This window comes from Bufo gargarizans, chromosome 3, assembly GCF_014858855.1.
Source record: "Bufo gargarizans isolate SCDJY-AF-19 chromosome 3, ASM1485885v1, whole genome shotgun sequence".
NCBI lineage: Eukaryota > Metazoa > Chordata > Amphibia > Anura > Bufonidae > Bufo > Bufo gargarizans.
Window position 1 is genome coordinate 90,993,344 of NC_058082.1, and position 12,095 is coordinate 91,005,438.

General features: G+C 44.9%; 1 protein-coding gene across 1 annotated transcript in view; it reads right to left on the minus strand.

Annotated features, from left to right (window-relative positions):
* Positions 1-12,095, minus strand: part of ZC3H12C (zinc finger CCCH-type containing 12C) — a 57,652-nt gene that overhangs the window by 16,809 nt on the left and 28,748 nt on the right. The window contains exon 2 of the mRNA XM_044285472.1: positions 5,657-6,414. Coding sequence (XP_044141407.1) covers positions 5,657-6,414 — 758 coding nt within the window. The remainder of the gene's footprint in view (positions 1-5,656; positions 6,415-12,095) is intronic.

Below are 12,095 nucleotides of genomic sequence, written 5' to 3' on the forward strand. Positions count from 1 at the left end.
CTCTGGACCCATGTGAGGTACAGGGCTGGTTCTAGCTTTGTTAGAAAGAGATTGTCATGGGCTACATGATAAAGTCATAGGGTAACCCCTTTAAGAGAAGAACCCCCACCGAAAGGTCTTCAACATTTAAAAAATGCACCACTTGCTTTTCACAGGACAGTCTACAAAGCATTAAAGGGATACATGGCAGAATAAACTTGCAGACAAAGCGGAACACCTCAGCGCCGCAGAGAGGCTTCGTTTTTGGTTAATTCAATCAAGGCTTGCATTCAGAAAATGCATACACTGGTGTGGCCACAAGGGGCAGTGTTGTGTTGCACTTGTTTCTTGACTAGATGAATCTAATGATGGTTCTGCTCAGCTTATGATTGCACTTATGTACATACACGACAAATGATTTTGTACAGGAAGCGCCCCTTTGATCTAACTTTCCACTGGGAAAAAGGACTAGTGCACTGGTCATATTAAAAATATCTCCCCCTAGGTCCTTGCTTCTGGTTTTGGGAACTTGATAGGTTTTCATGCACCGAAAATGCTGTAGGTACCATCTGGTTGTGAACATACCCTATATTACAATTAGTTGGCCCAGGGATCAACATCACTGAAGATTAGGGTTGTATGGAGGTACCCAGTGTTCCTGCTCCTATACACTATAGAGTCTTAGGCACTCTATGTCGCCATATGGTGCCTTATATACTCTGCATTATGTTATTTGCTCAGTAATGTGTAGTATGATGGGCAAGCTGCAGATTTTTTGTTTTAGTTTTCATACGGATTCCAACAGGCAGGTACAAAACCAAAAGCATATGGGGGTATAGTATGGACCATCAGACTTCTATAGGTGGCTTACTGCTCCATACATTGCATGAAGCTGTAATATGGCGGTGAGCATGGATTCAAGTCTCCAGAATGTCCTGTCTTCTGTCTGGGTTGCTAGTCCTTAAAGGCTATGTATTATAGCTCAAATCTTAGTCTCTCAATGCCTGCATTTCACACTAGCTTTTTGGGCGGATCCATCATGGATCTGCAAAAACTGATCCGTTACAATAATACAACCGCATGCATCCGTCATGAACGGATCCGTTTGTATTATCTGTAACATTGCCAAGACGGATCCGTCATGAACTCCATTAAAAGTCAATGGGAGACAGATCTGTTTTCTATTGTGCAAGATTGTGTCAGAGAAAACGGATCTCTCCCCATTGACTTACCTTGTGTGCCAGGACAGATCTGTTTGGCTCAGTTTCGTCAAGCGGACAGCAAAACGCTGCAGGCCGCCTCCAGAGCGGAATGGAGACTGAACAGAGGCAAACTGAGGCATTCTGAGCGGAACCTTTTCCATTCAGAATGCATTAGGGCAAAACTGATCTGTTTAGGACCGATTGTGAGAGCCGGTTCTCACAAACGGAAAGCCAAAAAGCCAGTGTGAAAGTAGCCATAGCTGGGTGGCCGGTGGAGTAGCCAGGAGTATGGAGAGTGGCTTACAGTTTAATGAGGTGCAACGGTGATGCCCTCATTGCTCCGAGCTGTAAATTTGCATATAAAACCCTTGTGTGTAAAGTAGTATGATATAATGCAGGGGTGGCCAACCTGCGGCTCCTCGCACCTTTATTTGCGGGGGAACGGGCTCTCCTCTACATATGCGGCTTGCAGGGGAGCGGGCCAGCTATTTCTGTACTAGGGAGGTCGCTCGCAGGTATCGAAATATCAGCAGCACAGGGGAGAATTAAGCAGTCCACCCCTCCCCCCTGTGCTGCTGCCGCTGCCACTGCCACCTATGAGAACACAGAGGGGAAGAGGAGGGGAGGGGCTGTGGCCACTGCCACCAATGAGAACACAGAGGGGAAGAGGAGGGGAGGGGCTGTGGCCACTGCCACCAATGAAGTTAACTCACTCATTTATTCAAATACAGGAGGCGGGTGCTGGCTGCAGAATCATATAGCCGGCTCCTGACCTCTATGAGAGGTAGCTGAGATCCGCGGAAGTTAACCCCTTAGGTGCCGCACCTGAGGGGTTAACTGCCGGGGATCGCAGCACCGTCATGTGATTCTGCCGACACACGCCTCCTGTATCTGTATTAAAGGTCAATTGTCATTGGTGGCGCAGTGCACCCCCCCCCCCCCCCCTTAATACGCGGAGGCCCGCGCTCTGACCTGACGGTGTGCACTTCAGGTCACTGTGGAGAGGGCGCCACAGTCCTCAGAGCAGCGGCAGCAGAGGTAGGATAAGCCTCCTACACAGTGTTTTCTTATTTATTAAAGTACTGATCATGGGGGTCTTATCTGATATGGGGGTAGTATGAGCTCAGATAAGACCCCCCAAATCCTCATCAGACCCACAAAATAAGCCTCCCCAGTTCTCACATAAGACACCAAAAATCAGACACCCCATGCTCACATCTCCCCTCTGTCAAATCACCCCCCCCCCCCACATGATCTCAGAATGGGGGGTGGGGCGGTCATCTCAGCATGGGGCGGTCATCTCAGCATGGGGCATTCATCTCAGCATGGGGCAGTCATCTCAGCATGGGGCAGTCATCTCAGCATGGGGCATTCATCTCAGCATGGGGCATTCATCTCAGCATGGGGCGGTCATCTCAGCATGGGGCGGTCATCTCAGCATGGGGCGGTCATCTCAGCATGGGGCGGTCATCTCAGCATGGGGCGGTCATCTCAGCATGGGGCGGTCATCTCAGCATGGGGCGGTCATCTCAGCATGGGGCGGTCATCTCAGCATGGGGCGGTCGTCTCAGCATGGGGCGGTCGTCTCAGCATGGGGCAGTCATCTCAGCATGGGGCAGTCATCTGAGCATAGGGCGGTCATCTGAGCATAGGGCGGTCATCTGAGCATGGGGCGGTCATCTGAGCATGGGGCGGTCATCTGAGCATGGGGCGGTCATCTGAGCATGGGGCGGTCATCTGAGCATGGGGCGGTCATCTGAGCATGGGGCGGTCATCTGAGCATGGGGCGGTCATCTGAGAAATCTTAAAACACATTGTGAAAAACACAGATTGCCAGAAGTTTTACTAAAGCTGTCTACATTACAGGTAGGAGAGGTGGTTTAAATGTTTGATAACTCAATTGCAGTAATACTGTCGTGTGCACGCATATTTGTGTAAACGGATAGCTTGTGGCTCCTGGAAGTCATACAATTTTTTTTTTCTGGCTCTTTGTGTCTGTAAGGTTGGCCACCCCTGATATAAAGATATAACACTGTAAGGTCAGATCAAATGTACTATATACAAGACCACCAGACACTACTACACGGTATAAATATGCCTTCTGACCTGGAGGGTCACACGTCCAGCGCCTCAACATCCCACCGGCAACTTTACCTCTAATGGTCCAACTATCCTACTAGTCCAACTGTAGTTAAAATTAGTCTGTCACCTCCAAAATTGGTTTCAAAGTAAGAATGCCTCCATATAAGTTTGGTGACCTGAAACATAACCATGACCATAACGTTTTGGTGCACCGTGGGTGGGGCCGCTCTTTTAGGTGTACAATTACTTTGCCAGTAATGTGACCCATTGCCTCCTCCTGTTGTTTGATTGACAGTCCCAGAGATTTCAAAGCTAGTAGCCATGAGGCAAAGGAAGCCAGGTGCACTGACTGGAGCAGCGTCGGCCATAGTGCACCAAAAACTTTATTTGCATAACAATAAAAAGAAGGATTTCTCAGGAATAGAGGACTGGATTTTCACACAAAAGATATGTTTTAGAGGACGTTTACCCTACATGCTGGTATGTCTACTTTGAAACTAATTTGGGGAATGTGTTTTGGGGTGTCATTTTACATATATATCCATGCTGGGTGAGATAAATATCTCGGTAAAAGACAACTTTTCCCATTGTTTTATACAAAGTTGGTATTTGACCAAGATATTTCTCTCACCCAGCATGGATATATATGTAAAATTACACCCCAAAACACATTCCCCAACTTCTCCTGAGTACGGCGATACCACATGTGTGACACTTTTTTGCAGCCTAGGTGGGCAAAGGGGCCCACATTCCAAAGAGCACCTTTAGGATTTCACAGGGCATTTTTTACAGATTTTGATTTCAAACTACTTACCACACATTAGGGCCCCTAGAATGCCAGGGCAGTATAACTACCCCACAAGTGACCCCATTTTGGAAAGAAGACACCCCAAGGTATTTCGTGATGTGCATAGTGAGTTCATCGAAGTTTTACATTTTTTGTCACAAGTTAGTGGAATATGAGACTTTGTAAGGAAAAAAAAAAAATTCATCATTTTTCGCTAACTAAAAAATAAAAAGTTCTATGAACTCACTATGCCCATCAGCGAATACCTTAGGGTGTCTACTTTCCAAAATGGGGTTATTTGTGGGTTTTTCTACTGTCTGGGCATTGTAGAACCTCAGAAAGTCAGAGCTGCTTCAAAAAGCGGAAATTCACATTTTTGTACCATAGTTTGCAAATGCTATAACTTTTACCCAAACCATATTTTTTTTACCCAAACATTTTTTTTTATCAAACACATGTAGAACAATAATTTTAGAGAAAAATGTATATATAGATGTCTTTTTAAAAAAAAAAATTACAACTGAAAGTGAAAAATGTCATTTTTTTGCAAACATTTCGTTACATTTCGATTAATAACAAAAAAAGTAAAAATGTGAGCAGCAATGAAATACCACCAAATGAAAGCTCTATTAGTGATAAGATAAGGAGATAAAATGTATTTGGGTGGTAAGTTGTATGACCGAGCAATAAACGGTGAAAGTAGTGTAGTGCAGAAATGTAAAAAGTGGTCTGGTCATTAAGGGTGTTTAAGCTAGGGGAGCTGAGGTGGTTAAAGTGTCCCACCAACAAAAATTAGAGCTTTTGAAACCTTATATGTAATAACAATATCCAGATAAACTGTGTGGGTCCCCTGTATCATTCGTAATTTAGGTCTGTACTCAAAGGGGTTCTAGGCTTTTTGTAATGTCTACTTCTTAGAAATGTCCTTTCATATAATGAGCTGATCACCACCAGTGACCAGCTGTTCTCCATGGGTAAACCTGATAGAAAACCATCAATTTCCCTACAGCACCACCAAAGGGAAATGTAAGCATTACACAGTGATCATTCCAACCAACTGGTTGTCAGTGTAAGGGTACGTTCACAGCTCTTCCGGTAGCCTGCATCGGCATAAATGACGTCCGTCTGCCAGACAAAAACCTCTGCATACAACGGTATTTGTTTGTCCGAAACCTGGCATTTATGCTGGAGAGTAGCCAGATCACCATTGGACCCCATGGGCATACAGCGGTGAACTGTAGAATCTGGCAATGGCAGATCCAGCAGGCTGCTCTCTGAAGGAACAACCTGTCGGATACGGTGCTACATATGTGAACGTACACTTATGCAGGACAAGACAGGTCCTCTGGAGCTGGCCAAGAAATGAAGCTCCTGAACAGTGCACCCCAAAAGGGTAATTGTTTTTTTTAAACTGAACAATCGTTTTAACATTTTTTTTCCAACTTATAAAAAACAAATCTTTCTCTATTGATTTGTATCCAAACCAACTTTTTGGAAAAATTCAAGAAAAAGAATCTCATCTGTAATGGAATATTTTTGTCCAGATCATTGGAATTTACTTGAAGTATTTTCGATTTCGCACATCTTGTGTCACACAGTCACTCACCTCATGGCAACATTGCTCCCGTCAAGTACAATTGGTCTTAGGTTTTCACTGTCATCTATTGCCTCCTGATGAAAAGGAGATTCAGGTCGTTGAGACTCGAAGGAAGATGCTTCCCGTAGAACGGCATTACTCACTCCACCATTTTGTTCAGTTTCACTCTTGCTGCCAAGCTTGACAAGTTCTCCTAGAATGTCATTAATTAAAGCATTTGTACCCAGCTTGTTGAGGACAAGAAGAACCTGCTCTTCGGAGTAACCCAATTTAAGTGCAAAGTCCAATTTCGTTTGGTATTCCTTTACTTCATCTGGTGGTTTCTTTATATCCTTAGATTCTGTTTGGTCGTGTTGACTTTTAAGGTCTTCTAGAATCTCATTCCTTTTTAGTATGTACGGCTCGATGCAAGGAGAACGACAGAGTTGTCTATGCTTCTTGGTCACCCGGCAGGGTTCTACTACAAGTCTACTTGACAGCTCAGACTCGTTATCAGAATTTGTGCTTTCTTCCGAGTCACAGCTCGAACTACAGGTTCCTTCCGAGGTATCTTTGTCTGAATCATCCTTCCTGGAATTGACTTTATCCATGGTTGGCTTCCGCAGAATAGTCCACGGTACAATTGCACTTAAGTGTGTATCACCGGTCTCTGTGTAAAGGCGCCCAAAGCTATGGCCAAAGTCATCTTTCAAGCCCATGAAGCCGGTGCATGTGTCCGACTCCACCTTGTTATTATTTCTGAAGCCTTGATAAAATGACCTGAATTCCTGAAAATGAAGGAAAGCAAAAATGAGTCCTAGAAAATGTCATAATGAAGTCAGGCAGAGGTCATGTGCTGGCATGGATACAACTTTTTCTGATACAATTCACAATCTATAAAGAGATTTTAAAGCAAAAACCATAGGATGGGGTCCTGGTCTGGCTAAACACCAGCAGGGGCGAAGTTATAGAGGCTGCAGAGGTAGAAGTTGCACGAGTGTCATGAGGGGGAACAAAAGGTCCCTCCGTCCCATAAAAAGCCACCAGTATTATAGATGGAATATGATTGGTTAGAGAGCCCCATTACAGGTTTTGCATTGGGGCCCAGGAACATCAAGTTCGACCTTTTATACAGTAATTCACAGGGAGCAAAGTATCTACCAAAACAAATTTATGACCATGATCATATGATCATGCCCACCAGTATTCACTCTTCCTCACAGCTTACACAATGACACCCCTCCCCCACAGTCCTCCACTTTAGCTGTCTTGCCTGTCCACCAACGTTCTTTCTATTACAAAGAAGCACAGCCACCCTGGAAGAGGTTTTCCAGTTTACACAACCAATTTTATATTACCAGCCCGATTGTTAGGATCTGTCACCTATGGGCACCCGTAATTAGAGGTTTAATGCATGCTTGCTGCAAATTTAATGTTAATTTGCACTGTACCCCCAATGATAGGGAAGGTTACTGGGCACAGATCGTCTGTATGGGATGGAGAGGATGACAGATTAAACATATTGTGCAAACAGAATGGTCCCTTGGGAAACTTACACTTGCATCCAATCCACGGACTGCTACAACTAATTGCACCTAATCAGGAAGATTGTCCTATAAGAATTATCTTGAGGTTCAGCATGTTGCAGACATTCCCGCTGCCCCTGTCAGTTATGGGAAAGCTGCAGATGGCTAGGATGCTATAGACTACGGCTTTCCATTTGTAAACCTGACATCTGTGTGACAACCAATCACTGTGAGACCTGATGAGATCCTGCCAATTCTGCTAGGACCATTTTCTGCAGAAATCAGTAGACTGTGATAATTGACTTAATTATACTTAGTTATACTTCCATCTGTGGAACTTGGGGGAAAATAAATTCTTTTCATGTTTAAATATTGAAAAATTATATTTGAAATTTTGTATTCTTTACCATAATGGGCAATTAAAATATCATAGCCTTAATCCCCACTTTTATAGGATATAGTACCTTATATGACCCATTACTTCCCTCTATATTCAGCAGCGCTTTACAGACATTAGCATCACGCTGTCCTCAATGGGGCTCACAATCTAAGTTCCCTATCAGTATGTCTTTGGAGTGTGAGAGGAAACCAAAGAACCCAGAGGAAACCCACAGAGAACATACAAACTCCATGCAGATGTTGTCCTTGGTCGGATTCAAACCTAGGAGCCCAGCACTGCAAGAAACCAGTGCTAACCACTGAGCCACCGTGCTGCCCACATATGACCCCATATTATCCACTAGCTCCCTTTTTATATTCTGTATGACCCTATATTAGCAATTGCTTCCCTTTCTAAAGTCTATATGGTCCTAAGTAATCCAATGCTTACTGCTTTCAAGCAGCTTGAAAAATGTAGCCAAAGTGACCCACGCCTGTATTTCGCGTTGCGAAATCGCATTCCGCGATTTTTACATTGCCGATTTTTCACATTCACTCAAATAAATTCAAATTCGCGAATATATGACGAATATTCTACAAAATATTTGTGAAATATTGCGAATTCGAATATAGCCCCTGCTGTACGCATATTTTCCGGCCCATTGACGTGAATATGGGTAGGAAATACTTAACTAACAGTCCTTAGGAATAGTTGTCAGGTGGTTGGCTAGCCCCACTTTTCCCTGGCTATACGGTAGTTCCTGGCAATTCAGCCAAGAGAGAGGACGTGTATGCTAAAGCAGGAGAAAGAAAAGAATCCTTTTCCAGGGAAACACCATCCAAGTGAGTTAGAAAACAGAAAAGCAACTTTGCTGAGAACTAATCTGTGAAGGAAAGAAGCATTACATTTTTGCAGAAACTTGAGGACCATTAAAGGGAAAGACAGTAAAGGCAATGCATGCATACGGCTGTAAACTTTACTGCACATGGTTTGAGGATGGACTAGCCATCTGATCTAGGACTGTACCCCGGAGCTGAGCATTGCAGAGGAACATTGAGCGAAATTGCACGCCTTTGGTTCTTTGAGAAGACTGCATGTATCTGTGGAAAGAGACTCAAAGAGAACCATCATTGTAGCCATCCCTATACACAGCCTTTGGGAAAAGCCTATTCTGTGAAACACTTGAAAACTGTGCCTACTGCTTGTGTTTTCACTGTGACACCAGTTATTCAGTAAAAGATGGCACATGGTCATTGACCTCCACATCGGATCCGGTCCACTGTTCTCCTGCCCTACAAAACCTGCTGCTCACCTAACATCAAGGGCACCCCAGTGTCACGGGAAGTACGGGGAAGGAAAGGCAACCAAAGGGAACCACAACTAAACAACAACGGACTAGGCCCCAAACCTAGGGAGTAAAGAGGTCACCTCCTAGCATTCCCTGATACTCACCCTAAGCTGCTAACAACATGTGCAAATCTCAATGGTAGAAATGCACATGCACAGGAACCTGAGGCTGCTGAAACACTGCACTAAACCCTCAGCTTAGGGAACAGGGAAAGAGGCAACCGACTCCTTTCAAACTGAAGGAGCCAGTGTCTCTCTGAGGTCTAGTCAGGACAGACACACCAATAAAAGGGAAAGGACTTAGCTTGAGATGTAACTGGAACAGGAGAACCACCACACAAGCAGAGCACTCCACAGAAGAGCTATCAGCCGCACGGAAACAAGTGAGAGGCGGAACATATAAAGGGCCACCTGACTGATAATGAGCAGCATCTGTGAAGGGCTGGAAACCTGTCAGCAACAATGAAAACTCGAGAGATCTGTCAGATAAGACTCCTGAGTCTTCAGTCTATTTGAACTTCTAAGATCTCTCCCAGGGCCAGCGGTGACAACCAGGCACCATCAGGCAGCAGACCCCTAGGTCCAGGGTATGCCCTGAGGGGAAGAAGGGTTGTTCCTCTTTCAATTCATTGCACGCACAGCCCTGGGAGTACTGGAGGAGGGATTATCCACCGTGAGGACTTTGCTGCCACCACTCTTAGGGTTTAGGCACACGACCATATTTTTAATCTGCATATTTTGCGGATTGGATGAGGACTAGTGATGATCGAGCATGCTCGACTGAACACCTGTTCGGATCGAGAATCTCGATGCTCGGCACATGGCGGTATTCGGCCGAGGACCGCATGTGCTCGAGCGCAATGCTCGAGTCTCCTCTCCGCACGTTTCTTGGCTGCTACTCAGCCAATAAACGTGCAGGGAGGTACTGGCAAGCACTGTAATGCCGTAGCCATGATGACACGTGTTCAGCTGAGTGTTAGTCAGGGAGAGCTGAGCATAGGAAGGGAAAGACAGTATAGGGAGTATTATTGGAAGATTTTTATTACAAAAACTTTTCAGAGACCCAAAAGTCCTTTTAAGGACTATTGTGTGTGACAGCAGTAATATATGTTTGTAGCACAACCTGCGCTAAATTGCTCAGTCTTAGGGAGAGCTGTGCATAGGAAGGGACAGAATGTAGGGAGTGTTAGTGGAAGATTTTTATTAGAAAAACTTTTCAGAGACCCAAAAGTCCTTCTAAGGACTATTGTGTGCGACAGCAGCAATATATATCTTTAGCGCATTCTGCGCTAATTAGCGTCTAATAGGCCGCTGCGGACAGTTAAATTATCCGCGCCACATCTCCTGTGTAACATGTGCTCATCCCTAAAATATCAGTGACATCCAGTGTACTTTTTCAATAGACGGTGTCTGCTGTGGACAGTGACATTAGCTGCGCCACATCTCCTGTGTAAAGTGTGAGCATCCCAAAAATATCAGTGACATCCAGTATACTTTGTCAATAGACGGTGTCCGCTTCTGACAGTGACATTACCAGGGCCACATTTGCAGTGTAACATGTGCGCTTCAAAAATGTATCTGTGACATACAGTGTACTTTATCAGCTTTGCAACCATATTCCCCCCCGGAACTCAAAGACTTTGGTTTCCCGGAAGCTGCTCAGTGGGTCATGGGAATAACGCCGCCGGATGTTATCGTTTATAGTCGGAGCTATGATGGTATCTGATCGTCTTTGAAGCTTCGACTTTCGTTTTTGATTAATGAAAACATTCTTGGTAAATGCTTTAGCTTTGGTTCGTCTTGCGCCGGTCCAAGAATTTCACCTCTAGAAGCGCAATACGGATGCCCCCTGCCGCCTCTCTTAATCATGGCCCCAGTTCCGAAAACCTACAAAATAGAACCGGACTCCTATTCCAATATTCCTAGCTGAAGTAGTCAGGCGACCCGGCCTGGTTTGAACACTGTAAATTTTTTCAATAGTCAGTTAAGCAGCAGGCTCTCAACCATAATGTTTTACAGGGTCAGCTCACCTGCAGGCCTTCACCTAATTATACCTAATAGGTAATTTGCGCACATTCTGCCTTGCTTAGAGGTGGTAGCCGTAGCTGTTTCTCAGGCTCCCTCTATGGTATCAAACCCTGATTTCCAATTACCCATGGTCACCGTGGTTGGCGCTGAAAATATAATCGAAAGTTGATAGGGCAGACATCTGAATGGATAGTCGCCGGCACGGGGACGTGCGATCGGGCCCAGGTTATCTAGAGTCAAAGCGGCAGCAGGCCCTCGCCCATAATGTTTTAGAACAGGCATGCTCAACTTGCGTCCCTCCAGCTGTTGCAAATCTACAACTCCTAGCATGCCTGAACAGCCTACAGCTATCAGCCTACAGCAGGGCATTGTGGGAGTTGTAGTTTTACAACAGCTGGAGGGCTGCAGGTTGAGCATGCCTGTTTTAGATGGTCAGATCAGCAGGCCCTTGCTCCAAATGTTTTTGAGGGTCACCAGCAGGCCCTTGCTCCAAATGTTTTTGAGGGTCACCAGCAGGCCATGAATCATAATTTTTCGAAGGGTGTGTATGATGCCCTCCTTTATGTGTAATAAAGGGTGTATTGGAATGCTGGTTCCTTGTAATTTTTAGCAGCCATTTCACTTACCCTGCTTTCACACCTGAGCGTTTCTCAAACGCGCGTTTTTGTCGCGTGTTTTTATGCGCATTTTTTGTAATAGTAAACGCACGTTTGACGCGCGTTTGTGTGATTGACTGCAGTGTCCTATGGCCACAAACGCGCGTCAAAACGCCCCAAAGAAGCTCAAGTACTTGATTATGCGTCGGGCGTTTTACAACGCGATCGTACGCGCTGTAAAACGCCCAGGTGAGAACCATTCCCATAGGGAAGCATTGGTTTTCATGTGTTGAGCGTTTTACAGCGCGTTTGAACGCGCTGTAAAACGCTCAGGTGTGAACTTAGGGTTAGTGCATAGGCTTTATGAGTGTTGGAGTCCTACTACATGGACAATTGTACCACAATGTGAATGAGGCCCTCCTTTATGTGATATACAAGTTGTATCGGAGTGTCTCTTCCTTGTAATTTTTGGCAGCACTTGCACTTTATATACAAGTAAATATACAGCAAAGAATGTTTTCTTACAATTTTTCCTCTAAAATCGATTTTATCTTTGGTTTTGTGCGTATTATTGTCAGTCTGTAAAAGTGGCG